Raw genomic sequence first — 24,593 nt, 5'->3', positions numbered from 1 at the left:
GGAGGACTTTTCGGCTATTTTGTAGAATTCAAGAGAGATGACTTCATGAACTTCTACTTCATCTCCAATCATGATGCTATGAATCATGATGGCCTGATCCACAGTAACTTCGGATCGGTTGCTAGTGGGGATGATGGAGCGTTGGATGAACTCCAACCATCCTCTAGCTACAGGCTTGAGGTCCAGTCTTCTTAATTGAACTGGCTTGCCTTTGGAGTTCCATTGAGCTCCTTCTACACATATGTCCATAAGGACTTGGTCCAACCTTTGATCAAAGTTGACCCTTCTAGTGTAGGGACATGCATCTCCTTGCATCATGGGCAAGTTGAATGCCAACCTCACATTTTCCGGACTAAAATCTAAGTATTTCCCCCGAACCATTGTAAGATAATTCTCTGGATTCGGGTTCACACTTTGATCATGGTTCCTAGTGATCCATGCATTGGCATAGAACTCTTGAACCATTAAGATTCTGACTTGTTGCATGGGGTTGGTCAGAACTTCCCAACTTCTTCTTTGGATCTCATATCAGATCTTCGGATACTCATTTTTCTTGAGCTTGAAAGGGACCTCAGGGATCACCTTCTTCTTTGCCACAACATCATAGAAGTGGTCTTGATGGACCTTTGAGATGAATCTTTCCATCTCCCATGACTCGGAGGTGGAAGCTTTTGTCTTCCCTTTCCCTTTTGTAGAGGATTCTCCGGCCTTAGGTGCCATGAGTGGTTATGGAAAAACAAAAAAGCTATGCTTTTACCACACTAAACTTAGAATATTGCTCGCCCTCGAGCAAAAGAAGAAAGAATAGAAGAAGAAGAAGAAAATATGGAGGAGAGGGGGGAGAGGTGTATTCGGCCAAGAAGGAGAAGAGAGGGTTGTGTTGTATGAAAATGAAGAAGAATGGAGGGGTTTATATGATGAGGGGAGAGGGAGTAGGTTCGGTCATTTAGGGTGGGTTTGGGTGGGAAAGAAATTTTGAATTTTGAAGGTAGGTGGGGTTTATGGGAAAGAGTGGATGGATGTGAGTGGTGAAGAGGTGATGGGGAAGAGAGAATGAGGTGATTGGTGAAGGGTTTTTGGGAAAGGGTGTTATTGGATTGTGTGAAGAGGAGAGAAGGTGAGTGGAGGTAGGTGGGGATCCTGTGGGGTCCACAGATCCTGAGATGATCCTGTGGGGTCCACACATCCTGAGATGTCAAGGATTTACATCCCTGCACCAATTAGGCATGTAGAATGCCTTTGCATACAATTCTGGCGTTTAAACGCCGAAGTGATGCTCATTTTGGGCGTTCAACGCCCAATTGCAGCATGTTTCTGGCGTTGAACGCCAGTTCCATGCTTGTTTCTAGCGTTCAGCGCCAGCTCTCCTCAGGGTATATTCCTGGCGTTCAAACGCCAGGATGTTGCTTGTTTCTGGCGTTCAACGCCAGATCCATGCTCTGTTCTGGCGTTGAACGCTAGCCAGATGCTCCTTACTGGCGTTTAAACGCCAGTAAGTCCTTCCTCCAGGGTGTGATTTTTCTTCTGCTATTTTTTATTCTGTTTTTAATTTTAGTATTTTTTTCGTGACTCCACATGATCATGAACCTAATAAAACACAAAATAAAAATAAAATTAGATAAATAAAAATTGGGTTGCCTCCCAATAAGCGCTCCTTTAATGTCACTAGCTTGACAGTGGGCTCTCATGGAGCCTTACAGGTGATCAGGTCAATGTTGTAGATTCCCAACACCAAACTTAGAGTTTGGTTGTGGCCTCCCAACATCAAACTTAGAGTTTGATTGTGGGGGCTCTGTTTGACTCTGTACTGAGAGAAGCTGTTCATGCTTCCTCTCCATTGTTAAAGAAGAACACCCTTGGGTCTTAAACACAAGGTAGTCCCCATTCAGTTGAAGGACTAATTCTCCTCTATTAACATCTATCACAGCTCCTGCTGTGGCTAGGAAAGATCTTCCAAGGATGATGCATTCATCCTCCTCCTTCATAGTGTCTAATATTATAAAATCAGCAGGGATGTAAAGGCCTTCAACCTTTACCAACACGTCCTCTACCAATCCATAAGCTTGTCTTACTGACCTGTCTGCCATTTGTAATGAGAATATGGCAGGCTATACCTCAATGATCCCTAGCTTCTCCATTACAGAGAGTGGCATAAGATTTATGCTTGACCCCAGGTCACATAGAGCCTTGTTAAAGGTCATGGTGCCTATGGTACAGGGTATTAAGAATTTACCAGGATCTTGTCTCTTTTGAGGTAAAGTTTTCTGAACCCATGTATCTAGTTCACTAATGAGCAAGGGAGGTTCACCTTCCCAAGTCTCATTACCAAACAACTTGGCATTCAGCTTCATGATAGCTCCTAGATATTGAGCAACTTGCTCTCCAGTTACATCTTCATCCTCTTCAGAGGAAGAATGGTTTTCAGAGCTCATGAATGGTAGAAAGAGGTTTAGTGGGATCTCTATGGTCTCTATATGAGCCTCAGATTCTTGTAGGTCCTCAATAGGGGACTCCTTCTTGCTCAGAGGACGTCCCAGGAGGTCTTCCTCACTAGGATTTTCGTCCTTCTCCTCCCTTGTGCATTCGGCCATATTGATTATATCAATGGCCTTGCACTCTCCTTTTGGGTTCTCTTCTGTATTACTTGGGAGAATACTAGGAGGAGTTTCAATGACTTTCTTACTCAGCTGGCCCACTTGTGCCTCCAAATTTCTGATGGAGGACCTTGTTTCACTCATGAAACTCAAAGTGGCCTTAGACAGATCAGAGACTATGTTTGCTAAGTTAGAGGTGTTCTGCTCAGAATTCTCTGTCTGTTGCTGAGAAGATGATGGAAAAGGCTTGCTATTGCTAAACCTGTTTCTTCCACCATTATTAAAGCCTTGTTAAGGCTTTTGTTGATCTTTCCATGAGAAATTTGGATGATTTCTCCATGATGAATTATAGGTGTTTCCATAAGGTTCACCCATGTAATTTACCTCTGCCATTGCAGGGTTCTCAGGATCATAAGCTTCTTCTTCAAAAGCTGCCTCTTTAGTACTGTTGGATGCATTTTGCCATCCATTCAGACTTTGAGAAATCATGCTGACTTGTTGAGTCAACATTTTGTTCTGAGCCAATATGGCATTCAAAGCATCAATTTCAAGAACTCCCTTCCTCTGAGGCATCCCATTATTCACGGAATTCCTCTTAGAAGTGTACATGAATTGGTTATTTGTAACCATGTCAATAAGTTCTTGAGCTTCTGCAGGCGTTTTCTTTAGGTGAATGGATCCACCTGCAGAATGGTCCAATGACATCTTGGAAAACTCAGATAGACCATAATAGAATATATCTATTATGGTCCATTCTGAAAACATGTCAGAAGGACATTTTTTGGTCATCTGCTTGTATCTTTCCCAAGCTTCATAGAGGGATTCAGCATCTTTTTGCTTGAAGGTCTGAAAATCCACTCTAAGCTTGCTCAGCTTTTGAGGAGGAAAGAATTTATCCAAGAAGGCCGTGACCAGCTTATCCCAAGAGTCCAGGCTATCTTTAGGTTGTGAGTCCAACCATGTTCTAGCTCTGTCTCTTACAGCAAAAGGGAAAAGCATGAGCCTGTAGACTTCAGGATCTACTCCATTAGTCTTAATAGTCTCACAGATCTGCAAGAATTTAGTTAAAAAATGATAGGGATCTTCTGATGGAAGTCCATGAAACTTGCAGTTCTGCTGCATTAGAGCAACTAGTTGAGGTTTCAGTTCAAAATTGTTTGCTCCAATGGCAGGGATTGAGATGCTTCTTCCATCAAACTTGGACGTGGGTTTATTATAATCACCAAGCATCCTCCTTACATTATTGTTGTTGGGTTCGGATGCCATCTCCTTTTCTTATTCGAAAACTTCAGAAAGGTTGTCTCTGGATTGTTGTAATTTAGCTTCTCTTAGTTTTCTCTTCAGAGTCCTTTCAGGTTCAGGATCAGCTTCAACAAGAATGCATTTTTCCTTGTTCCTGCTCATATGAAAGAGAAGAGAACAAGAAAAGAAGAGAAATCCTCTATGTCACGGTAAAGAGGTTCCTTATTGTTAGTAGAAGAAGAAAGGGAAATAGAGTGAAGAAGAATGAATAATCCAAACACAAAGGTGAGGATAGAGGCAGTGATTTGAGATGAAGAGAGGTGTTAGTAAATGAATAAATAGATAGAATAAGATGAGAGAGGGAGAAATTTTTGAAAATAGTTTTTGAAAAGGAGTTAGTGATTTTCGAAAATTAAAGGTGAGATAAAATTAAAATTAAAATTTAAAACAATTAATTAATTAAAAAGAATTTTGAAAAAGGGTGAGACATTTTCGAAAATTTAGAGAGTGAAAAGTAGTTAGGTGGTTTTGAAAAAGATAAGAAACAAACAAAAAGTTAATTAGTTAGTTGAAAAAGATATTAAAATCAAATTTGAAAAGATAAGAAGATAAGAAGTTAGATAAGATATTTTAAAATCAAATTTTTGAAAAAGATAAAGTTTTGAAAAAGATATGATAAAAAGATATGATTAAAAAAGATTTAATTTTTAAAATTAAAATTGATTACTTGACTAACAAGAAACTAAAAGATATGATTCTAGAATTTAAAGACTGAACCTTTCTTAGCAAGAAAGTAACAAACTTCAAATTTTTGAATCAATTAATTGTTAGTAAAGTTTCAATTTTGAGATAAAGATAAGAAAAAGATTTTGAAAAAAAAAACATTTTTAAATTTTCGAAAATCATAAAAGAAAAATGAAAAATATTTGATTTTTAAAAAAGATTTTAGAAAGATAAGATTTTTAAAATTGAAAATTTGACTTGACTTATAAGAAATAGCTAAGTTTTAAAAAAAAAATTTGACTAAGTCAACTCAAATTTTCGAAATTTTGAGAGAAATAAGGAAAATATATTTTTTTTATTTTTTGAATTTTTTATTATGAGAGAGAAAAACACAATTATGACCCAAAACATGAAAATTTTGGATCAAAACTAATGATGCATGCAAGAACACTATGAATGTCAAGATGAACACCAAGAACACTTTGAAGATCATCATGAACATCAAGAACATATTTTTGATGCAAAGAAAACATGTAAGACACCAAACTTAGAAATCTTTAATGCTTAGACACTATGAATGCAAAAATGCATATGAAAAATAATAAAAGACACAAAACAAGAAAACATCAAGATCAAACAAGAAGACTTATCAAGAACAACTTGAAGATCATGAAGAACACTATGAATGCATGAATTTTTGAAAAATAATGCATAAATTTTTAAAAAAATGCAATTGATACCAAACTTAAAAATTGACTCAAGACTCAAACAAGAAACACCAAATATTTTTGGTTTTTATGATTTTATGATTTTTTTGTATTTTTTTTGTATTTTTTTCGAAAAACATATAGGAAAAAGAAAATAAGAAATTCAAAATTTTTAATAAGAATTTCAGGAATCTTTCAATGTTGGCCTAAAGCTCCAATCCAAGGGTTGGGCATGGCTTAATAGCCAGCCAGCTTTAGGATACAATCAGTCATACAACAGCAGATGGATTAGGAACAACTAGCTTGCTCTTGTGATGATGGTTTGGAAGCCTCAGTTCAAAAGAATTTGGACATGGCTTTACAGCCAGCCAGGCTTCAACATGTTTCATGAAACTCTAGAATTCATTCTTAAAAATTCTGAAGCCATAGAATGATTTATTTTCAAAATATTATTAACTTTTTTTTTTGAAAATAATTTTTGGGAAAAATGAAAACAAAGAAAAATTTTGAAAAAAAAATTTTTGAAAACTTTTTGAAAAGAAAATTACCTAATCTGAGCAACAAGACGAACCCTTAGTTGTCCAAACTCGAACAATTCCCAGCAACGGCGCCAAAAACTTGGTGGACAAAATTGTGATTCATACTTAAATTGTTGTTCGAAATTAATTGCCCCAGTAATGGCTCCAAAAGCTTGGTGCTCAATACCATGGTCTAAACATAACTTCACAACTTCGCTCAACTAACCAGCAAGTGTACTGGGTCGTCCAGGTAATAAACCTTACGTGAGTAAGGGTCGATCCCACAGAGATTGTTGGTATGAAGCAAGCTATGGTCATCTTGTAAATCTCAGTCAGGCGGATAATAATTGGTTATGGAGTTTTCGAATAATAAATAAATGAACAGAAAATAAAGATAAAGTTACTCATGTAATTCAATGGTGGGAATTTCAGATAGGTGCATGGAGATGATATGTTCCTTCTAAATCTCTGCTTTCCTACTGCTCCCATCCAATCCTTCTTACTCATTTCCATGGCAAGCTGTATGTAGGGCATCACTGTTGTCAATGGCTACATCCCATCCTCTCAGTGAAAAAGGTCCAAATGCTCTGTCACGGCACGGCTAATCATCTGTCGGTTCTCGATCATGTCGGAATAGAATCTATTGATTCTTTTGCGTTTGTCATCACGCCCAACAATCGCGAGTTTGAAGCTCGTCACAGTCATTCAATCCCAGAATCCTACTCGGAATACCACAGACAAGGTTTAGACTTTTTGGATTCTCATGAATGCCGCCATCAAATTCTAGCTTATACCACGAAGACTCTGATCTCACGGAATGGATGGCTCGGTTGTCAGGTGAGGGGCAACCATGCGTCGTGCATCAAGAATCCAAGAGATACACACTCTAGCTCTCGCTTGTAGAACGGAGGTGGTTGTCAGGCACGCGTTCATAAGGATGGATGATGATGAGTGTCACGGATCATCACATCCATCAGGTTGAAGTACGAATGGTATCTTAGAACAGGAATAAATTGAATTGAATAGAAAATAGTAGTAATTGCATTAAAACTTGAGGTACAGCAGAGCTCCACACCCTTAATCTATGGTGTGTAGAAACTCCACCGTTGAAAATACATAAGTGATGAAGGTCTAGGCATGGCCGAATGGCCAGCCCCCATGAATGACCGAATGGTCAAAAGAACTAGATAGTCCAAGACGTCTAATACACTAGTAAAAAGTTCTATTTATACTAAACTAGCTACTAGGGTTTACAGAAGTAAGTAATTGATGCATAAATCCACTTTCGGGGCCCACTTGGTGTGTGCTTGGGCTGAGTTTGATCTTTACACGATCTGAGGCTTCTTTTGGAGTTGAACGCCAAGTTGTAACGTGTTTTTGGCGTTCAACTCTGGTTCATGACGTGTTTCTGGCGTTTGACTCCAGAATGCAGCATGGAACTAGCGTTGAGCGCCAGTTTACGTCGTCTAATCTCGAACAAAGTATAGACTATTATATATTTTTGGAAAGCTCTAGATGTCTAATTTCTAACGTCGTTAAGAGCGCGCCATTTAGAGTTCTGTAGCTCCAGAAAATCTATTTCGAGTGCAGGGAGGTCAGATTCCAACAGCATCAGCAGTCCTTTGTCAGCCTTTTATCAGAGTTTTGCTCAGGTCCCTCAATTTCAGCCAGAAAATACCTGAAATCATAGAAAAACACACAAACTCATAGTAAAGTCTAGAAATGTGAATTTAGCATAAAAACTAATGAAAACATTCCTAAAAGTAGCTAGATCCTACTAAAAACTACCTAAAAATAATGCCAAAAAGCGTATAAATTATCCATTCATCAAATATATGAATTTGGATGATTGTTTTATCTTGAGTCCTCTTTCTCGGAAGTGCGACCCCAGAGAGATGATAGAAGGTGAGGATCCCCTTCCTTGTTTCTCCTGGTATTGTAAAATCGCCGCCATCGAGATTGTGGGAGGTTAGGATCCCCTCCTTGGTTCCTCCTGGGCATATGAGAATGTATCTCCTGGGTAGATGCAATGGTTGTGGTTTTGCCCCCACTTACTCCAAGTTGGTTAGTATAGAGGCTCCCCGGGTGGACGCAAGGGTTGTGGTTTCGCCTCACTTGTCCCCGGTTATGATGAGTGATATATAAAATGTGCAATTATGTGATGTATAAGTGATGATATGGTCATAATGAATGATTATGGAATGTTATGAATGAATATTAAATGACTATCTGAGATACGAGTTTTCCTGGGTGAAAGCAGTGGCTAGCCACCACGTGCTCCAGGTTGAGACTCGATACTCTGCTGACCCTATGTTGTAAGTGTGGCCGGATACTGTGAAAGTTCTGGATGAGCTCACCCCCGTGGATAAACACCAGTGTGAGTGTTGTATGATTATGATTATGTTTATGATTGAGAATTACTCCAGTTAGGGATGCACGACAAAGGGACGGTCCAATGGTTAGCTACCAGAACTTGTTGGGTTGGTTTTATAACTGACAGATGAGACTCATCAGCCACTAGGACAGGCATGCATCATATGCATCTATATGTCTTGTTTGGATTGCCTAAGTGATGGCATAACAAAATGCTACTTGATTATTTGCTATATTTGAATCCTATTTATGATTTCTCTGTTTGTAATAATTGTGTTTGTTGCATTTGGTTCTACTGGTGGTTGGGAGGTTTAGAGGAGTTGGAAAGGCGAGTTTTAGATAATTCTGAAGACCCTTAGCTAGTTGCCTATTTTAATTTCATGGTTTAGTTATGTTTTAAGCTTTAATTATCTGTTGGAAGTTTTAGGATTGCCTTCGGCTTTCCCAGGACATTATATGTTAGATATGTGGGCACTGTTACCATGCTGAGAACCTCCAATCTCACCCATGCGAATTTTTTTGTTTTCAGATGCAGGACGTGAGCCTCCTCCCTGAGGCATGCTGGAAGCTTCTGATTTGGCAAAGATCTTTATCTTTTGGGCTTTATTTTGGTTATCTACTGTATTCACTTAGACACGTATTATCTCCACACACACACGCACGCACGCATGCACGCGCGCGCGCACACACACACACACACATATACATGATGTATTAACTTCTCTTAGAGGTTATTTTGGAGAAACAGGTTATATATATATATATATATGTATGTATATATATATATATGTATGTATATATATATATATATACATACATACATATATATATATATATATATATATATATATATATATATATATATATATATATATATATATATATATACACTTAGACACGTATTATCTCCACACACACACGCACGCACGCACGCATGCACGCGCGCGCGCACACACACACACACATATACATGATGTATTAACTTCTCTTAGAGGTTATTTTGGAGAAACAGGTTATATATACATACATACATATATATATATATATATATATATATATATATATATATATGTATGTATGTATGTATGTATGTATGTATGTATGTATGTATGTATGTATGTATGTATGTATGTATGTATGTATGTATGTATGTATGTATGTATGTATGCTTATATGCTCGGACTGGTCATCTTCGCAAACCGAGTCTTGGGCTTTGATACCTATTTTTTGGCACTCTTTTGTACATATACTCGTGTTAACTTATCCTTTACCTCGGTTTGCTTACGTTATCACTTTCGTGAGATTTGCGCTTTTCGATTTAACGATTTTTGCTTTACCCCTTTCTTCAAAGGCTCCTAGCTATAAATCTTTCTTTGCTATATTATATAATTATATTTTTTTCTTTTAGAAGTCGTAGCACCTCGCCACCTCTGTTTTGCATCCTAGGTGTAAAGCTCAGTGTGGTAGGGTTTACACATTTGATGTGGATCAAAGGAGATTAACGACCATTGGCGTGGCGTTAATCACTTACAGTTTGCCATGGAATGAATCATTCATTATTGGAATAGACAGTAAGAAAAGTTAATCCAGAAAGATAAGGCATCTCCAAAACCTTAACTGATTTCTTACTATTGTTTCTCTGCTATTTCTTTACCACTTTCTTATTTATTTTATGCGCATTCAACAACAATCAACCAACTTTCTATTCACTTGACTAAGATCTGCAGGATAACCACTGCTTGCTCAATCTGACAATCCTCGTCGGATCGACCCTCACTCACTTGAGGTATTACTTGGACGACCCGTTGCACTTGCCGGTTAAGTTGTGCGGAGTTCTAAATTTTGCGCACCAACAAGTAATATGACAATGATTTTTATTTCAAAAGAGAGACATTTTTCTTTATTTTAATGTGGTTTAAATATTTGATTCTCCTTCTTCATTGTTTTTGTTTTTAGGCATTTGCTTGTCTTTCCTCTTTTGATTGTGAATTGAATATTGCAGAGGATCGTGATGAGAGTGTACTTCTTGTATTAAACAGGAATGAGAGTGTTGTTCAATATTAAGTTTCTTATCTTTCTGGAACTCAAATTTAGTTTAGTTAAAAACTTATTTGTTAATGTTGTTTCATAATAGAACATTATGTGCAAGTGTTTGGTATTTACATGTGTTTTGATCTATTTAGTTATAAACTTTGATGTTTAAAATAGTTTATAAATTTTTATTGATAAATTATAGATAATTTATTATGTAAAATTTTAAATTTTATTATACTAGAAATTATTAAATTTAAATATTTGAAATTATATATTAAATTTTTAATAAATTGATTTAATATTTAATTAAACCGGTTGAATTTCAGTCGAACTATTAAACCAGTGAACCAGTTGTCTCATCGGTTCATTGATCGGTCCAGTTCTTACAACCTTAGTATTCACATTTATGTATGTAAACCTAAGTATAGAAATAAAGGCATAATTTTTTTATGGGAAAAATAGAAAAAAAAAATTAAAATTTATAAAACTTATCTTTGGAGTTGTGAGTCTAATTATGTGTAGAAAATGGTAAAAATTTATCCCACTATTATAAAATGGTTACAAAGTATACTATGCAAACTAATATTAATAAAAATATATTATCTACAACTATCAAATAATCATAATAATAAATAAATAAATAAGCGAAGAAGAAGGAAAAAAAATGAATGGAAAAGAACCAGAAGAGGAGATGAGGATGAAAAAAAATAGAACATTTGTATTTTTCTACAAAAAAGCTGTACTTATTGATAAAGAGGTGAAAAAAAAATTCGTATTTTCTTTCACAAATTTATGTATTTTCTTTTAAATTTTGGTATATTATAGTTCTCTAATAATAGTTGAGTATTTGGAATATTTTAATAGTGTGTGAATAATGTGGTAAATCTAAAATTACTATATCATATATCTAATAATAATATTCATAATTTTTCTATTCATAAGATTTGAATTCAAACATATTTATCAAGAAAATAACGTATTATAGACTTGTTACTCTAAATTTTCATAAAATTTAATAGTATAATAATAGCAAGTATGTAATAGCTATTAAAAAAAAAATTTCATTTAGGTAAATATCTTTAGGGTTTCTCCAAGTGCTTTACTACGGCAAAAGTGTTCTTATGAGCTTTTGTGAGAAAAGAAAATTTTGAATCCTTATCAGATTTATGTAAGATGAAGTAGGAGAGGACACGAGGGGACCAACACAATCAGGCAGAGAGTGAGGAAAAGTCTTGTTGGGAGGATAGTAGCTACAAAATTCATCTTAGCAGAGACAATGACTAATGCTTTGAATCATAGTTATTAAAATTGAATTAGACCAGTTGGTTCGATCGAAAAATCGAAAAATCGGACTCAATACCAGTCTGGTCTAAGATTAGGACCGTTTAAAGTAGAGAACCGGCACAAATCGGTCAAATTCGGAGTGAACTGGCCAAAATTGGTGAAAACTGGACCGGACCGAATCTCTCAGTTGCAGTTGAAGGCGAATCTATGACGCACCAGGATTCTACAAGTCCACCATGCTCCATATGCTCTAGCGCTGCCAAGTGTCAAGACTTGTGAATTTTGGAAATTTTTCAAAAATGCCTCACATGGGGTTCGAATCCCTTACCCCAGGGATGCAACAAGGATGATCATACCACCAAGCTGACAACGACTAATGCTTTGAATCATAGTTATTAAAATCGAATCAGACCAATCGGTTTGATCGAAAAACCAGTAAATCGGACCCAATACTGGTTCTGTTCAAGATTATGATCGTTTAAGGTAGAGAACTAGCACGAACCGGTCAAATCCGGAGGGAACCGGCCAAAATCGGTGAAAATTAGACCGAACCGAACCGCTCGATCATAGTTGAAGGCGAATCTACGACGCACCAGGGTTCTGCAAGTCCACCGTGCTCCATATGCTCTAGCGCTACCAAGTGTCAATGATTGTTATTTTTGGAAATTTTTTCAAAGTGTCTCACATGAGGTTTGAACCCCTTGCCCTAGGGATGCAACAAGGATGATCATACCACCAAGTTGCAATGCTTCTTACTAACATATATACAAGTTATAATACATATAGTAATTTTTTATTTTATTTATATTCAATTTATTTTAATTTTAAAAGTATTGTTTTGGTCCCTAAGATTTAGAGTCAAAATCAAATTTGTCCCCAACGTTATTTTTTATTTAAAATCAACCTAAACGTTTTATTTCATATTAAAATCGTCCTTTTTAATAAAATTTTTAATTTTATTACTAAATTATCCCTACTTTAATAAAAAAATTATAAAATTAAAAAAATAAAGAAAAGAACGTCGAGGGGGGGAGAAAGGAAAAGGAAAAAGGATGCGCAGGGAGGGGGAAGGAAAAGGGGGAAGGAAAAGGAAAAGGGGGAAGGGGAAGGGGAAGGGAAGGGGGAGGGGACGGCGTGATGCGTGAGCATCTTGTCTATCTTTTTCTAGTGAATTTGCATCTAAATTGTTGAGTTTAATAAAGAATTAATTATCTTTTGGACAATATGGATGCTACTTTGAATCTTGTGCAATTCTATTTATTTTAGGTAGCATTCAGCTAGATTTGATGGAGTTTCTGCAAAAGAAGAGATGAAGGCGAATGATGCTGTCAACCCTGACCTCTCTGCACTCAAACTTGAATAACTCGAGCTACAAAGATCCAATGGACGTGATTCTAGTGACATTAGAAAGCTAACTTCTAGAGCTTTCCAACGATATATAATAGTCCATACTTCTTCTCCGAACTCGCTGCCAAGGCTGTGCCTAACTTGAGATTTCCCAAGTTAGGTGCAAGACACAACAATAATACGCGAGATTGGTCCTGCCCACTTCAAGTTAGGCGCACTAAAGCCCAAGTTAGGCACACTAAAGCCCAAGTTAGGCAGCTTCACTCAACTAAACTCCAATTCATGCTACCAAGCGCAAGTTAGGCGTGGATCAGAGTGAAGGAATCAAGTGGTCCCCATCCATCAATTGAAGACTTGATGATAGTTAGTTAATTCTGATTTAAATTCAAATCTTATCTTTTAGGAAAAGATATTATCTTATTTTTAGATATTAGATTTTTTATTAATTAGGATTAGTTATAAAAAGGGGAGACTTCTCTTCTATTCAGAGACATTGAGATCTGAAACAGTTTACCTGAATCCTTATTTTCTCTCTGAACTATGAGCAACTAAACCTCCACTGTTAAGGTTAGGAGCTCTGTCTATTGTATGGATTGATTCATTTGATTTTTCTAATTCGATTCATGTTTTGATTTATATTTCAATAATTGTTTTTGTTCTTTATTCTATGAACTTGGGTGGAACGGAAGTATGACCCATGTTCTAATTGAGTTCTTGTATAACTTGGAAAAGCTCTATACTTGAACAACAGCTTGAAAATATATTATCCTAAATTTCTAATTGTTTGTATTTAACGGGATACGTGACATATAATCCCCTTATATTTGGATAATTAGAATTTTTGTGGCATATAAACTGGAATTTGATTATCACCTTCTAATTGGAATTAACTGACCAAGGAATTGGCAGTTAATGAATTTTAGAGGAGACTAGGAAGGTCTAAGGAATTAGGGTCTAGTCACAATTAGTTTGCCATGAATTAAATCTTGCATGATTAAATTAGTTAGTAAGAAAAGTCAATCCAGAAAATAGATATCTCCAAAGCCTTAACTGTTTTCTCTAATATTTTATTCCCAACTTATTTATTGTGTGCCTGTCTTATTTTTAACTTAAACTTATTGAACATCCAACACCCTTTTCTGCTTGCCTAACTAAGCCAATCACTCAATCATTGTTGCTTGATCCATCAATCCTCGTGGGATCGACCCTTACTCACGTAAGGTGTTACTTGGTACGACCCGGTGCACTTGCCGGTTAGTAGTGTGGGTTGTAAAATACCGTATCAAGTTTTTGGCGCCGTTGCCGGGGATTGATTGTGATTAACAACTATTCATTGTTTGATTGCTTAGATTAGATAATTTTTCTTTTAATTAAATTTTTTTTATTATTAGTATTTTTCGAAAAAAAATAAATAAAAAAATAAAAAATATATACAAAAAAAATATTTATTTTCTTCTTTCCGTCGTCTTTCCTTCGTACCCCCTCCCCCTTTTTCGTTTTCTTTCTTTTTATTATTAAAAAAAATAAAAAAATAAAAAAATAAAAAAAAATATACAAAAAAAAATTCTGAAATTAAGTTTGGTATCCCCTTGGCTATTGAGTTTAAATCTTCTTTATGCTCTTTCTTCTTTACTTGCTTGTCAACCACATGGTGTGTTTAATCCTGTTTGGTGTTGTGTGCTAAGGAAAAATAATGGAGAGAGATCACATGGGTTACTACTCACACCCGAGTAGTGATTCATATTATGGTGGATGGAGGAACTATCCAAATTTTGGTTGGCAAAGTCAAAACCAAAGAAATTTCAATGCTTCATGTTCCAACTACCAAGAATCATCATCTTTCTATCCATATCAAGAGCCACCATCTCCCTATTCATACCAAGAACCATCCTCTTTTTACACTTATCAAGAACCATCATCTCCTTCTTATGCATATTAAGAGCCACCATCTTCTTATTCATCTCAAATACCATCTGATCTTGAGCTTCTCATGAAAGAATGCCTACACGATATAAAGACAAGTGTCAAAAATATAGAGAAATATGTGCAGACAATAATCAAGAACCAAGAATAGGAGCAAGCAAATTCCTTCCCAAGAGATATAATACAAGATCCTATAGAAGAAAGTGAGAAAATCAATCAAAGGAGTTCATACTCCAGTGAACTAGAGAACTTTCCATCCTCACACATGGAAGAAAAGGAAGATGCAAAAACAAAAGAGGAAGATGCACATATGGAAGAAGAGGAAGATGCACAACCTCCCATCCCCGTGGTAAGCAATGAAGAAGAGATTGAATTAGAAGAAAGCTACCAAGAGGAAGAGGTTGAAATTGAGGAAGCTTGCAAAGAGATGGAAGAATTCAAAGAAGAACACAAGGGAGTGGAGCTTGCAAGACCTCTCCCAAAGCCATCACCATCCAATACAACATTCAAGTGGGTAAAATTCCTATCCTTAATCCTTATTTTCCCACTTGAATATGGGCTACTAGAGACGGATGGTCAACTTAGAGCTTTTTGTGGCATTAAGAGCAAGAGGAAGATGGTTAGTGGTAAGAGTTGTCAAGCAAGGTTCAATATGGTTGCATGCTCCAAATTAAAGTGCAAGGATTGGTGTAGAGCTAATTTGAATGGGTCTAGAAGGTTGTTTGGATGTCTCTGTGAGAATTCAAATTGCTTGCCACTCGGTGGGAACAATGCTGATACACAAGAAGACGGGTGTAAAAGCAAGGTTTGGGTCCCGGGAATTCATTCCCACAATCAACACTCTTGGGGCCTTGTTACTTGCTTCAACTTGCTCAAAAGTGTTATGCGCCTAGTTTGGGATCCCGGTAGCCATTGGAATTACAAACATTGGTGGAGATTCTTGGATCAGTACAAGCACAAGCCACCATGACAAGGAGCTCACCACATGTCCAACTTAAGGACTTTAACTAAAAGTGCTTGGTGGGAAATAACCCACCGTGGTATGATCGTTCTTTTTCATTCTTAGTTATTTTTCATAGTAGTAGTTTTCTTACTTATTTGATTCTATTGAGTTCTTACTAATTTTCTGATCATGCAGCTATTTTATCACAGGAACCGGACACCTCAGTTCTTCTTTGCTTGAGGACAAGCAAACCTTTAAGTTTGGTGTTGACGCTTCGCTTAAAGGTTTTCTGTTTATTCCTATAGCACCAAAAGGGAGGCGAATCATCTTCACTGAGGAGCACAACCTAAAGAATAAAACGACCGCTAGGATAACTAAGGTGGTTGAGTTCCTTTTATTTTTTATTCCTCCCCTCTTTTTCTATGTTATGTTCCGGCTTTCTGCTATTTTGCATTGTTTGTTGCATGATCCTTTATTAGTTAGAATCCTAGGACTAGTTTAGTTTTCTTTTAATTGCTTTAATTATGAAAAGATGTTTCATGTACCACTCACTGAACTTTAATCTAAAGAGAAAAGAAAAGAAGTGATGTATTACATGAGAAATTGAGTTAATTTTAAGAGTAGTCTTATTTACTTAAATGTGATGGTATTAATTGTAATTCTGAATGCATGACATGAACAGTACATATTTAAATTTGAATAAAAGAATGTTGAGGTACAAGGAACAGGAATTTAGAGAATTATTATGACTTCTCTGAAATAAACAAAAAAATTTAATCCTTGAAGCAAAAGAAACAGCAAAAAAAATAAAATAAAATAATTAATAAATAAAAGCAAGGTCCAAGGCTCTGAGCATCAATGACTAGGGATGTCAGACATGATTAAAAGCTCAAAGAGTTGTTTCCCTAGTCATATGCTTGTGGTGTGATTGTGTCAAAAAATCCTTGAGACAGAACACTTAGAGTCGAGATCAATTGCATTTAACAAGAGTATGCCAAAGGCTTTGAGCACCACTGTCTGGGAGTAACTGAAAGAAAAATCAGAACTCAAAGAGAGTTCCCCAATTAAGTGCTTGTGGTGTTTCTGTATCAAGTAATTCTTGAGACAAAACATTTAAAGTCACGGCTAGGCTCAAGGTGCAAAGCACCAAAGAAAAATAAATTAAAGTAAATTTTGCTGTGTTCAAGGATTAAACTAAATTATAAAAGATCAGAGAATTCATAATATTATCCGGATTCTAATTCTGAATGACAATAACATTCTTCGGATTCAAAGGAGCGTGAGATGCCAAAACTATTCAGGATTGCAGTTATAAATCCCACTATAAAAAGAGACATGAGCTTAATCGAACTCTCATTCTCATGCAAATTCACATCCTAAGCCTATATTAGTTTTGGTTGCTTGAGGACAAGCAACAGTTCAAGTTTGGTGTTGTGATGCGTGAGCATCTTGTCTATCATTTCCTAGTGAATTTGCATCTAAATTGTTGAGTTTAATACAGAATTAATTATCTTTTAGCCAATATGGATGCTACTTCGAATCTTGTGCAATTCTGTTTATTTTAGGTAGCATTCAGCTGGATTTGATGGAGTTTCTGCAGAAGAAGAGATGAAGGCGAATGATGCTGTCAACCCTGACCTCTCTGCACTCAAACTTGAATAACTCGAGCTACAAATATCCAATGGACGTGATTCTAGTGACATTAGAAAGCTAACTTCTAGAGCTTTCCAACGATATATAATAGTCCATACTTCTTCTCCGAACTCGCTGCCAAGGCTGTGCCTAACTTGAGATTTCCCAAGTTAGGTGCAAGACACAACAATAATACGCGAGATTGGTCTTGCCCACTTCAAGTTAGGCGCACTAAAGCCCAAGTTAGGCACACTAAAGCCCAAGTTAGGCAGCTTCACTCAACTAAACTCTAATTCATGCTACCAAGCCCAAGTTAGGCGTGGATCAGAGTGAAGGAATCAAGTGGTCCCCATCCATCAGTTGAAGACTTGATGATAGTTAGTTAATTCTGATTTAAATTCAAATCTTATCTTTTAGGAAAAGATATTATCTTATTTATAGATATTAGATTTTTTATTAATTAGGATTAGTTATAAAAAGGGGAGACTTCTCTTCTATTCAGAGACATTGAGATCTGAAACAGTTTACCAGAATCCTTATTTTCTCTCTGAACTATGAGTAACTAAACCTCCACTGTTAAGGTTAGGAGCTCTGTCTATTGTATGGATTGATTCATTTGATTTTTCTAATTCGATTCATGTTTTGATTTATATTTCAATAATTGTTTTCGTTCTTTATTCTATGAATTTGGGTGGAACGGAAGTATGACCCATGTTCTAATTGAGTTGTTGTATAACTTGGAAAAACTCTATACTTGAACAACAGCTTGAAAACATATTATCCTAAATTTCTAATTGTTTGTATTTAACGGGATACGTGACATATAATCCCCTTATATTTGGATAATTAGGATTTTTGTGGCATATAAACTGGAATTTAATTATCACCTTCTAATTGGAATTAATTGACCAAGGAATTGGCAGTTAATGAATTTTAGAAGAGACTAGGAAGGTCTAAGGAATTAGGGTCTAGTCACAATTAGTTTGCCATGAATTAAATCTTGCATGATTAAATTAGTTAGTAAGAAAAGTCAATCCAAAAAATAGATATCTCCAAAGCCTTAACTGTTTTCTCTAATATTTTATTCCCAACTTATTTACTGTGTGCCTGTCTTATTTTCAACTTAAACTTATTGAACATCCAACACCCTTTTATGCTTGCCTAACTAAGCCAATCACTCAATCATTGTTGCTTGATCCATCAATTCTCGTGGGATCGACCCTTACTCACGTAAGATATTACTTGGTACGACCCGGTGCACTTGCCGGTTAGTAGTGTGGGTTGTAAAATACCGCACCACGGCGCCAGCGAAACTCGGAGCTGCCGTCACCGTCGCCGTCGGGAATCAGAGCTCTCGAGGGAGAGAGGAGACGCGAGCCAGGGAGAGAGCTCGCTGTCACGCTCCGCCACTGCCACCGCTGCTACCGACCTCGCCGCCACTGCACCTCCCCATTTCTGCTTCTGCTTCTGCTTCTTGCTTTGGCTTCTGCTTCTGCTTGAGCTTTCGCTTGAGCTTCTGCTTTTGCTTCTTCTGCTTCTATTTTTGCTTCTAATTCTGATTTTGATTTGTTGTTTTTTAATTTTATTGTTGTTGTGTGTTGATTTTGTTGTTGAATTTGATGTTGTTATTTCTGAATTTGAATAATGTGTTATTGTTGGTGTTCTTGAATCTCATTATTAGTATTTGGTGGAAGTAAGGGAGGCGGTGGTGGTGGTAAAGGTGCTGGTGCTGGTGGAGAGTATTTTTGTCCGTAAAGAATTAAAATAACGATTTTAATACAAAATAAAACGTTTGGGACGATTTTAAATAAAAAATAACGTTGTGGATGAATTTGATTTTGACCTTAAACCTTAGGAACCAAAATAATACTTACCCCTAATTTTAAAGTTACTCATTTTTAAATCAATTATATTTAATTTAACTATAAAATTTATTAAATATTTATAAATTAAAAAGATAAACAAAAAAATTATTAATCACAATTTATTTTTTCTTTTCATGATTATATGATATCTATTAATATTATTTTTTTAATAAATACTTGTAGTATATAATAATAGGTAAAAACTAATATGTAGTTATCTTCATATGAAGTTGATAGTTAAAAATCATTAGATGATATTTAGTCAAACTTGTCAAATCATCTAATTGTTCTTAAATATCAACTTCACATGAAAACAACTGTATGTAAGTTTTCACCTATAATAATATAATAATACAATAAATATAAACTAATTAATAAAGTATTAAAATTTAAAAATGATCATTATTTTCATAAAAAAAATAAAAGTACTTATAATAAAGAAAAATAATTAAATTTTATATAATTATTTAATTATACCGGATTAACCGATTTGACCAGTGACCCACCAATTGAACCAGTGATCCAGTAATCTAACCGGTTCGATTCTGACAACTATGCTTTGAATGCTGTCTGGGGAGACCAGAGGGCTTTAGGATTGTTAAAAGGGAACAAAACTAATTCCAATTCTTCTTCAATAGTGAATTGGATATGCTGCGAATAGAGAAAGGATCTCCTTGGCTTTTCAAGGATTTTATCCTCCATGTCCAACGTTGGAAGGAGACGGATCATGTAGAAGGGTGTTTGATCCATAGATTTTCAGTATGGATACAATTCTGGAGACTACCTGAGAGCTACAAAACCTTGGAGGTGGGGAGAAAACTCGAAAATAACATCAGAAAGGTGATAGAATGTGGATTCTGATATTAAGGGCAAGGAATCAAGAATTGTAAAAGCAAAGGTGGAATTGGAGGCCGCTAAGATGATTAAAGATCAATTGCAAATTGTTGGACTAGGCCAACAACTCATTGAAGTAGGGATGAGGTATGAACGGTTAGGCACCTTTTGCACGTATTGTAAGATGCTAGAACATTAGATGAAGCATTGTCAATCATTCATGTGGGACCCCGATGAGGGTAACATGAAGTAAGACAAAATTGAAAAATAGGTTACGGCAGATCAAGTTGGAAGAAAAGTGTACAATTTTGAAGAAGGACAACCTAATGCATCAAATTCTGCTGATAAATCAAGAAGCGTTCCTCAAAAAAAGACTTCCCCTACGTGGCTGGTTGATAGTTTCCCTAATTTATCAATGAATGACAATGATGAACACACGAAAAAATAGGAAGCAAATAATTATCATCTAGTCAAGGAGAATAGGAGGAATGAGGAAACATTTGAGACTGGGGCTACAAAGTTGAAAAAATCCAAGACTTAGGAGGTTCTATCTAATATAATAATGCCACTAAATATGGAGAAAAATTAGAAGATGGGAGCAAAACAGCAAGGAATTCCGAATGCAAAACAGAGCCTAAAGAAGATGGCAAGAAAGAAAGTGGGGGAATATAATCGAATTGCTGGTGCAAAAATGGAGAACGAGGACACAGAAAATGCTAATCCACAAAAATTGATATGTTTAGAAGAGAAACAGAAGAATGATGCAATGGTGGGGGTGCCAGCTGTCAAATGTCACCTGGGGATCCATGAGACTACTTATATGGAATTGTCGGGGTTTGGGGATACCCCTGACAATCCATAATCTTAAATGGATTAGCAAATTCCACTCTCCCAAGATTGATTTTATTAGTGAAACCAAAAATCAATCTCAACAAGTTGTGGTAAAGATGAGAGAATGTGGCTTTGCAAAGTGGTACATGGTGGAACCAAATAAGAGAGCTGGTGGCTTAGTTTTGGCATCGAAAGAAGGTGTGGATGCGCAGATTTTGGAAGTTGAGGGGTTCTTTATAGTAGTAAGACTTAAGGATATCTATCTGGGAGAGAGCTGGTTGTTCATTGGTGTGCACTTCAATCATAGTGACTAACTCCGGCGTCAACAATTTAAAAAGCTATTAGCGCCGATCGCACAAAATAGAGAAAAAATTATTGTTGCAGGAAATTTCAATGCCTTTACCAACCCAAGTGAAAAGGAGGGAGGAGGAGAAAAGTCCTCAGTGGCTATGGCAGAATTTAATGGTTTCATTGGGGGAAATTTAATGGCTGATTTGGGTATGATTGGCAGAAAATTCACATAGAGTAATAGGAGGAGGGGAGATAAGTTAATTGAAAAGAGACTAGATAGGTGTTTGGTGACTGAAGACTAGTTATAGCTGTACCCTAATCCGATGGTTCTCCGCCTATCCGAGACTAGCTCAGATCACGCCTCGTTGCTCATGGATTCCTCTCTCCATTCAGAGAAATAAAAATGCAGGTTTAAGTTCCAAGATAGATGGTGTGAACTGGAGGAAATTCGGCGTTTAATTGAGGAGGTCTAAAAGACTAGCATAGAAGGCTCGACAATGAATGTGGTGGCTCAAAAGATTAAACTTTGCCGCCATGAGTTGGTACAATGATAGCAGTCCAGCGATGCTAACTTTAAAATGGCCATTAATCAGCTTGTCGCGGAAATAGAAGAGATAAGACAGAGTGGGATTCAGGGAGGTATGGAAATTATGAAGCTAGAACAAAAGTTGGAGGAAGCAGTGCATAATGAAGAAAGATACTGGAAAGAAAAATCCAAGATCAAGTGGCTCAAGGAATGGGATAAAAACACAACTTTCTTTCATAGAAAGTTCAAAGGCAAAACTGGGAGGAACAAGATTTAGAGATTGATTGGCCTTACCGGAAATGCAGCTTCCACGCACCAAGGTATAACAACAATTGTCGATGATTACTTCAGAAAGATTTTTTCCTCTATAGGTCAAACAGTCTGAGGACCTATTTTTGAGGGCTTTGAGCTGAAGATTACAACTCTCATGAACCGACGGCTACAAAGACTAGTATATATGGAGGAAGTGAAGCGAGCCACCTTCAATGTCCATTCCCAAAGTGCTCCAGGAGATGATGGTATGACTGCTAGATTTTTTCAGAAGTATTGAGACATTGTAGAAGGAAATATTTTCAAGGATATTCAGAGTTTCTTTGGAGGGGAAATTCTTAAGAGTTTCAACCATACTAAAATTTGCTTGATTTCAAATATTACTGATGTTAGCAACATGACTCAGGTACGACCAATAAATCTTTCTACAGTTATGTATAAAATTATTTCTAAAGTCCTAGTTCATAGACTGCAAAAATTTGTGCATTTAGTGATAAGCCCTAGTCAGAGTGCTTTTACAAAAGGAAGGCTTATCTCTGATACTATTCTAATAGCACATGAATGCATGCATTATCTTAAAAACAAGAAAAGTGGTCTGGAGACCGAAATGGATGTCAAGTTGGATATGAGCAAAGCCTACGACAGAGTTGAATGGAGATTTTTATGGTTCATTTTGGACAAACTAGGTTTTGGGGCAAAAATTTATTGACTAGATTCATGAACTTGTGTCAACTGTTTCTTATTTGGTTATTGTGGAAGGTCAATCCTTTGGCTTTTTCAAGCCAGAAAGGGGCATCCGAAAAGGTGACCTCCTTTTCCCTATCTTTTTCTTTTCTGTGCAGAAAGTTTTTTCTTCTTGCTACACAAAGCAGAACAAAATAGACAGGTTCCGGGGATTCAGATTAATCGACAATGTCCTATTATAAACCACTTGATATTTGCTGATGAGTCTATCCTATTTTGTAAGGTCTCAAAAGAGAATTGTGAAAATATTCTAAACTTGCTCAATTTATTTAAAGGTGTTAGTGTTTAACAAGTCAATTTGAATAAATTGGCTCTTTTTTTCAGCAACAACACCCCTCCTCAGATTCAGACACATATAGCAGACAGATTAAATATCACTCATGTTGGAGTTCAGAATAAGTATTTGGGGCTTCCTTCTCTTGTCCAGAAATCCAAGAGAAAAATTTTTAGTGAAATCAAGGAGAAAGTAAGAGAACAGGTGGATGGATGGCAACAGAATTTATTGTCAGCTGGAGGCAGGCAAGTTCTCCTAAGGGCTATAGGCGAGTCAGTTCCTATATACACATCATCATGTTTCAGGTTACCATATACTCTCCTATCTGAAATTCATAGTATCCAGACTAATTTCTGGTGGGATAGAAATGGGATGAAAGACGTATGGTGTGGATTAGTTAGAACTGAATGACTCGACCAAAGACGGATGGGGTCTCGGATTTAAAGATCTCCAAGCTCAAAACCTAACTCTATTAGGCAAACAGTTTTGGAGAATCACAACAAAATCACAGACTATCCTAGCCGATATATACAGAGATAAATACTACATATATGGTAATATTATGTCTGCAGAAGCAAGGAACATACCTTCCTGGGAATGGTGTAGTATGTTGGAGGGCCAAAAACTAGTTGAAAAGGGCCTCCATTGAAGAGTTGATTCTAGAACTTCAATTCATATTTTTTTTATATGCGTGGCTACCTCCTCCTTACCCCGTGAGTATTCTTCCAGCTATGGCACGTAGTCCTTTCAAGTTGCCTATGTCAAAGATCTGCTAACAGAGAATAGAGAATGTAATTAGTACCTCTTACAAGAACTCTTTTTCCCTTCTATTATAGACCAAATTGAAACAATCAAACCGGGTGAGGGTGAAGATGTCTTAAAATGGACTTTAAACAAGTCAAAATCATATGATGTTGCTTCTGGTTACTATATTGCATATCAATTTTACCATTTCTACCCAAATGTGAACTTAAACTAGAACCAGAATAATTTAGTTTGGAAGGATACCTAAAAACAAAAAATTTCTCATAAGGTCCAGATTTTTATTTGGAAGTGCTTGCATGAACGGCTCTATATTCTTTCACAACTACACCAAAGGATCTCCACAACACGTCCAATCTGCAGAGATGCCAATCTATGGAAGAAACAATCAATCATTGTATCACTCAATGTCTTGAATCAAAGAAATATTGGCAATAAAGCAACTTTAGAACTCCAATTTTTGCTCACCAGTTCTCAAGCATCTGAGCATAGTAGAAAGCTTCATCAGCATCCCTACGTGGTGGTCATGGTGGAGAGAGAAAAATAGACCTGCTAGCTTGCCAGTGTTAGAATGTATGGAAGACCAAAAACAAAGCCATTTTTAAAAATCAAACAAGCACTCCAATTGAAGTGGTGGCTGTCTCGAAGAAACTCATTGAAAAAGGCGCTCGACGATGCCCACCATTTCTAATTGAAGACCTGTTCTTACTTTACCTTTCATTTCCTATTCCTCTTATCTGTTTCTATTATTCTTTTTTATTTTATTTAGTTGTTTCGAAGGCCTTTAGTGCTACTAGGAGAAACTCCCCTCCCCCCTTTTCTTTTATTATGTTCTATAACTTGGACATCTATTACTTATTTTTAATAAATAAATTA

The 24,593-nt window shown here is 36.3% G+C and overlaps 1 protein-coding gene, 1 non-coding gene and 1 pseudogene across 3 annotated transcripts; 2 read left to right on the top strand and 1 right to left on the bottom strand.

Moving 5' to 3' along the window:
- Positions 1 to 1,709: 1,709 nt before the first annotated feature.
- On the bottom strand, positions 1,710 to 14,795 carry LOC148575785 (uncharacterized; annotated as a pseudogene). Its single transcript, XR_015902675.1, has 2 exons — positions 14,736 to 14,795; positions 1,710 to 3,863 (listed from the first exon to the last, which is right to left on the bottom strand). The product of XR_015902675.1 is annotated as an uncharacterized LOC148575785 (transcript).
- LOC148575786 (small nucleolar RNA R71) lies at positions 3,358 to 3,461 on the top strand. Its single transcript, XR_015904022.1, has one exon. It is a non-coding gene; the product is annotated as a small nucleolar RNA R71 (small nucleolar RNA).
- Positions 14,796 to 20,966: 6,171 nt separating the features above from the next.
- On the top strand, positions 20,967 to 23,366 carry LOC148575784 (uncharacterized). Its single transcript, XM_088502554.1, has 2 exons — positions 20,967 to 21,127; positions 23,006 to 23,366. The coding sequence occupies exons 1-2, from the start codon at positions 20,967 to 20,969 to the stop codon at positions 23,364 to 23,366; spliced, it is 522 nt and encodes a 173-aa protein (XP_088358680.1).
- Positions 23,367 to 24,593: the final 1,227 nt, after the last annotated feature.

The sequence above is a fragment of the Arachis ipaensis genome, chromosome B1 (genome assembly GCF_059453495.1).
Source record: "Arachis ipaensis isolate K30076 ecotype BB chromosome B1, ASM5945349v1, whole genome shotgun sequence".
Classification (NCBI taxonomy): domain Eukaryota; kingdom Viridiplantae; phylum Streptophyta; class Magnoliopsida; order Fabales; family Fabaceae; genus Arachis; species Arachis ipaensis.
This window is presented reverse-complemented; position numbering and strand designations above follow the sequence as displayed.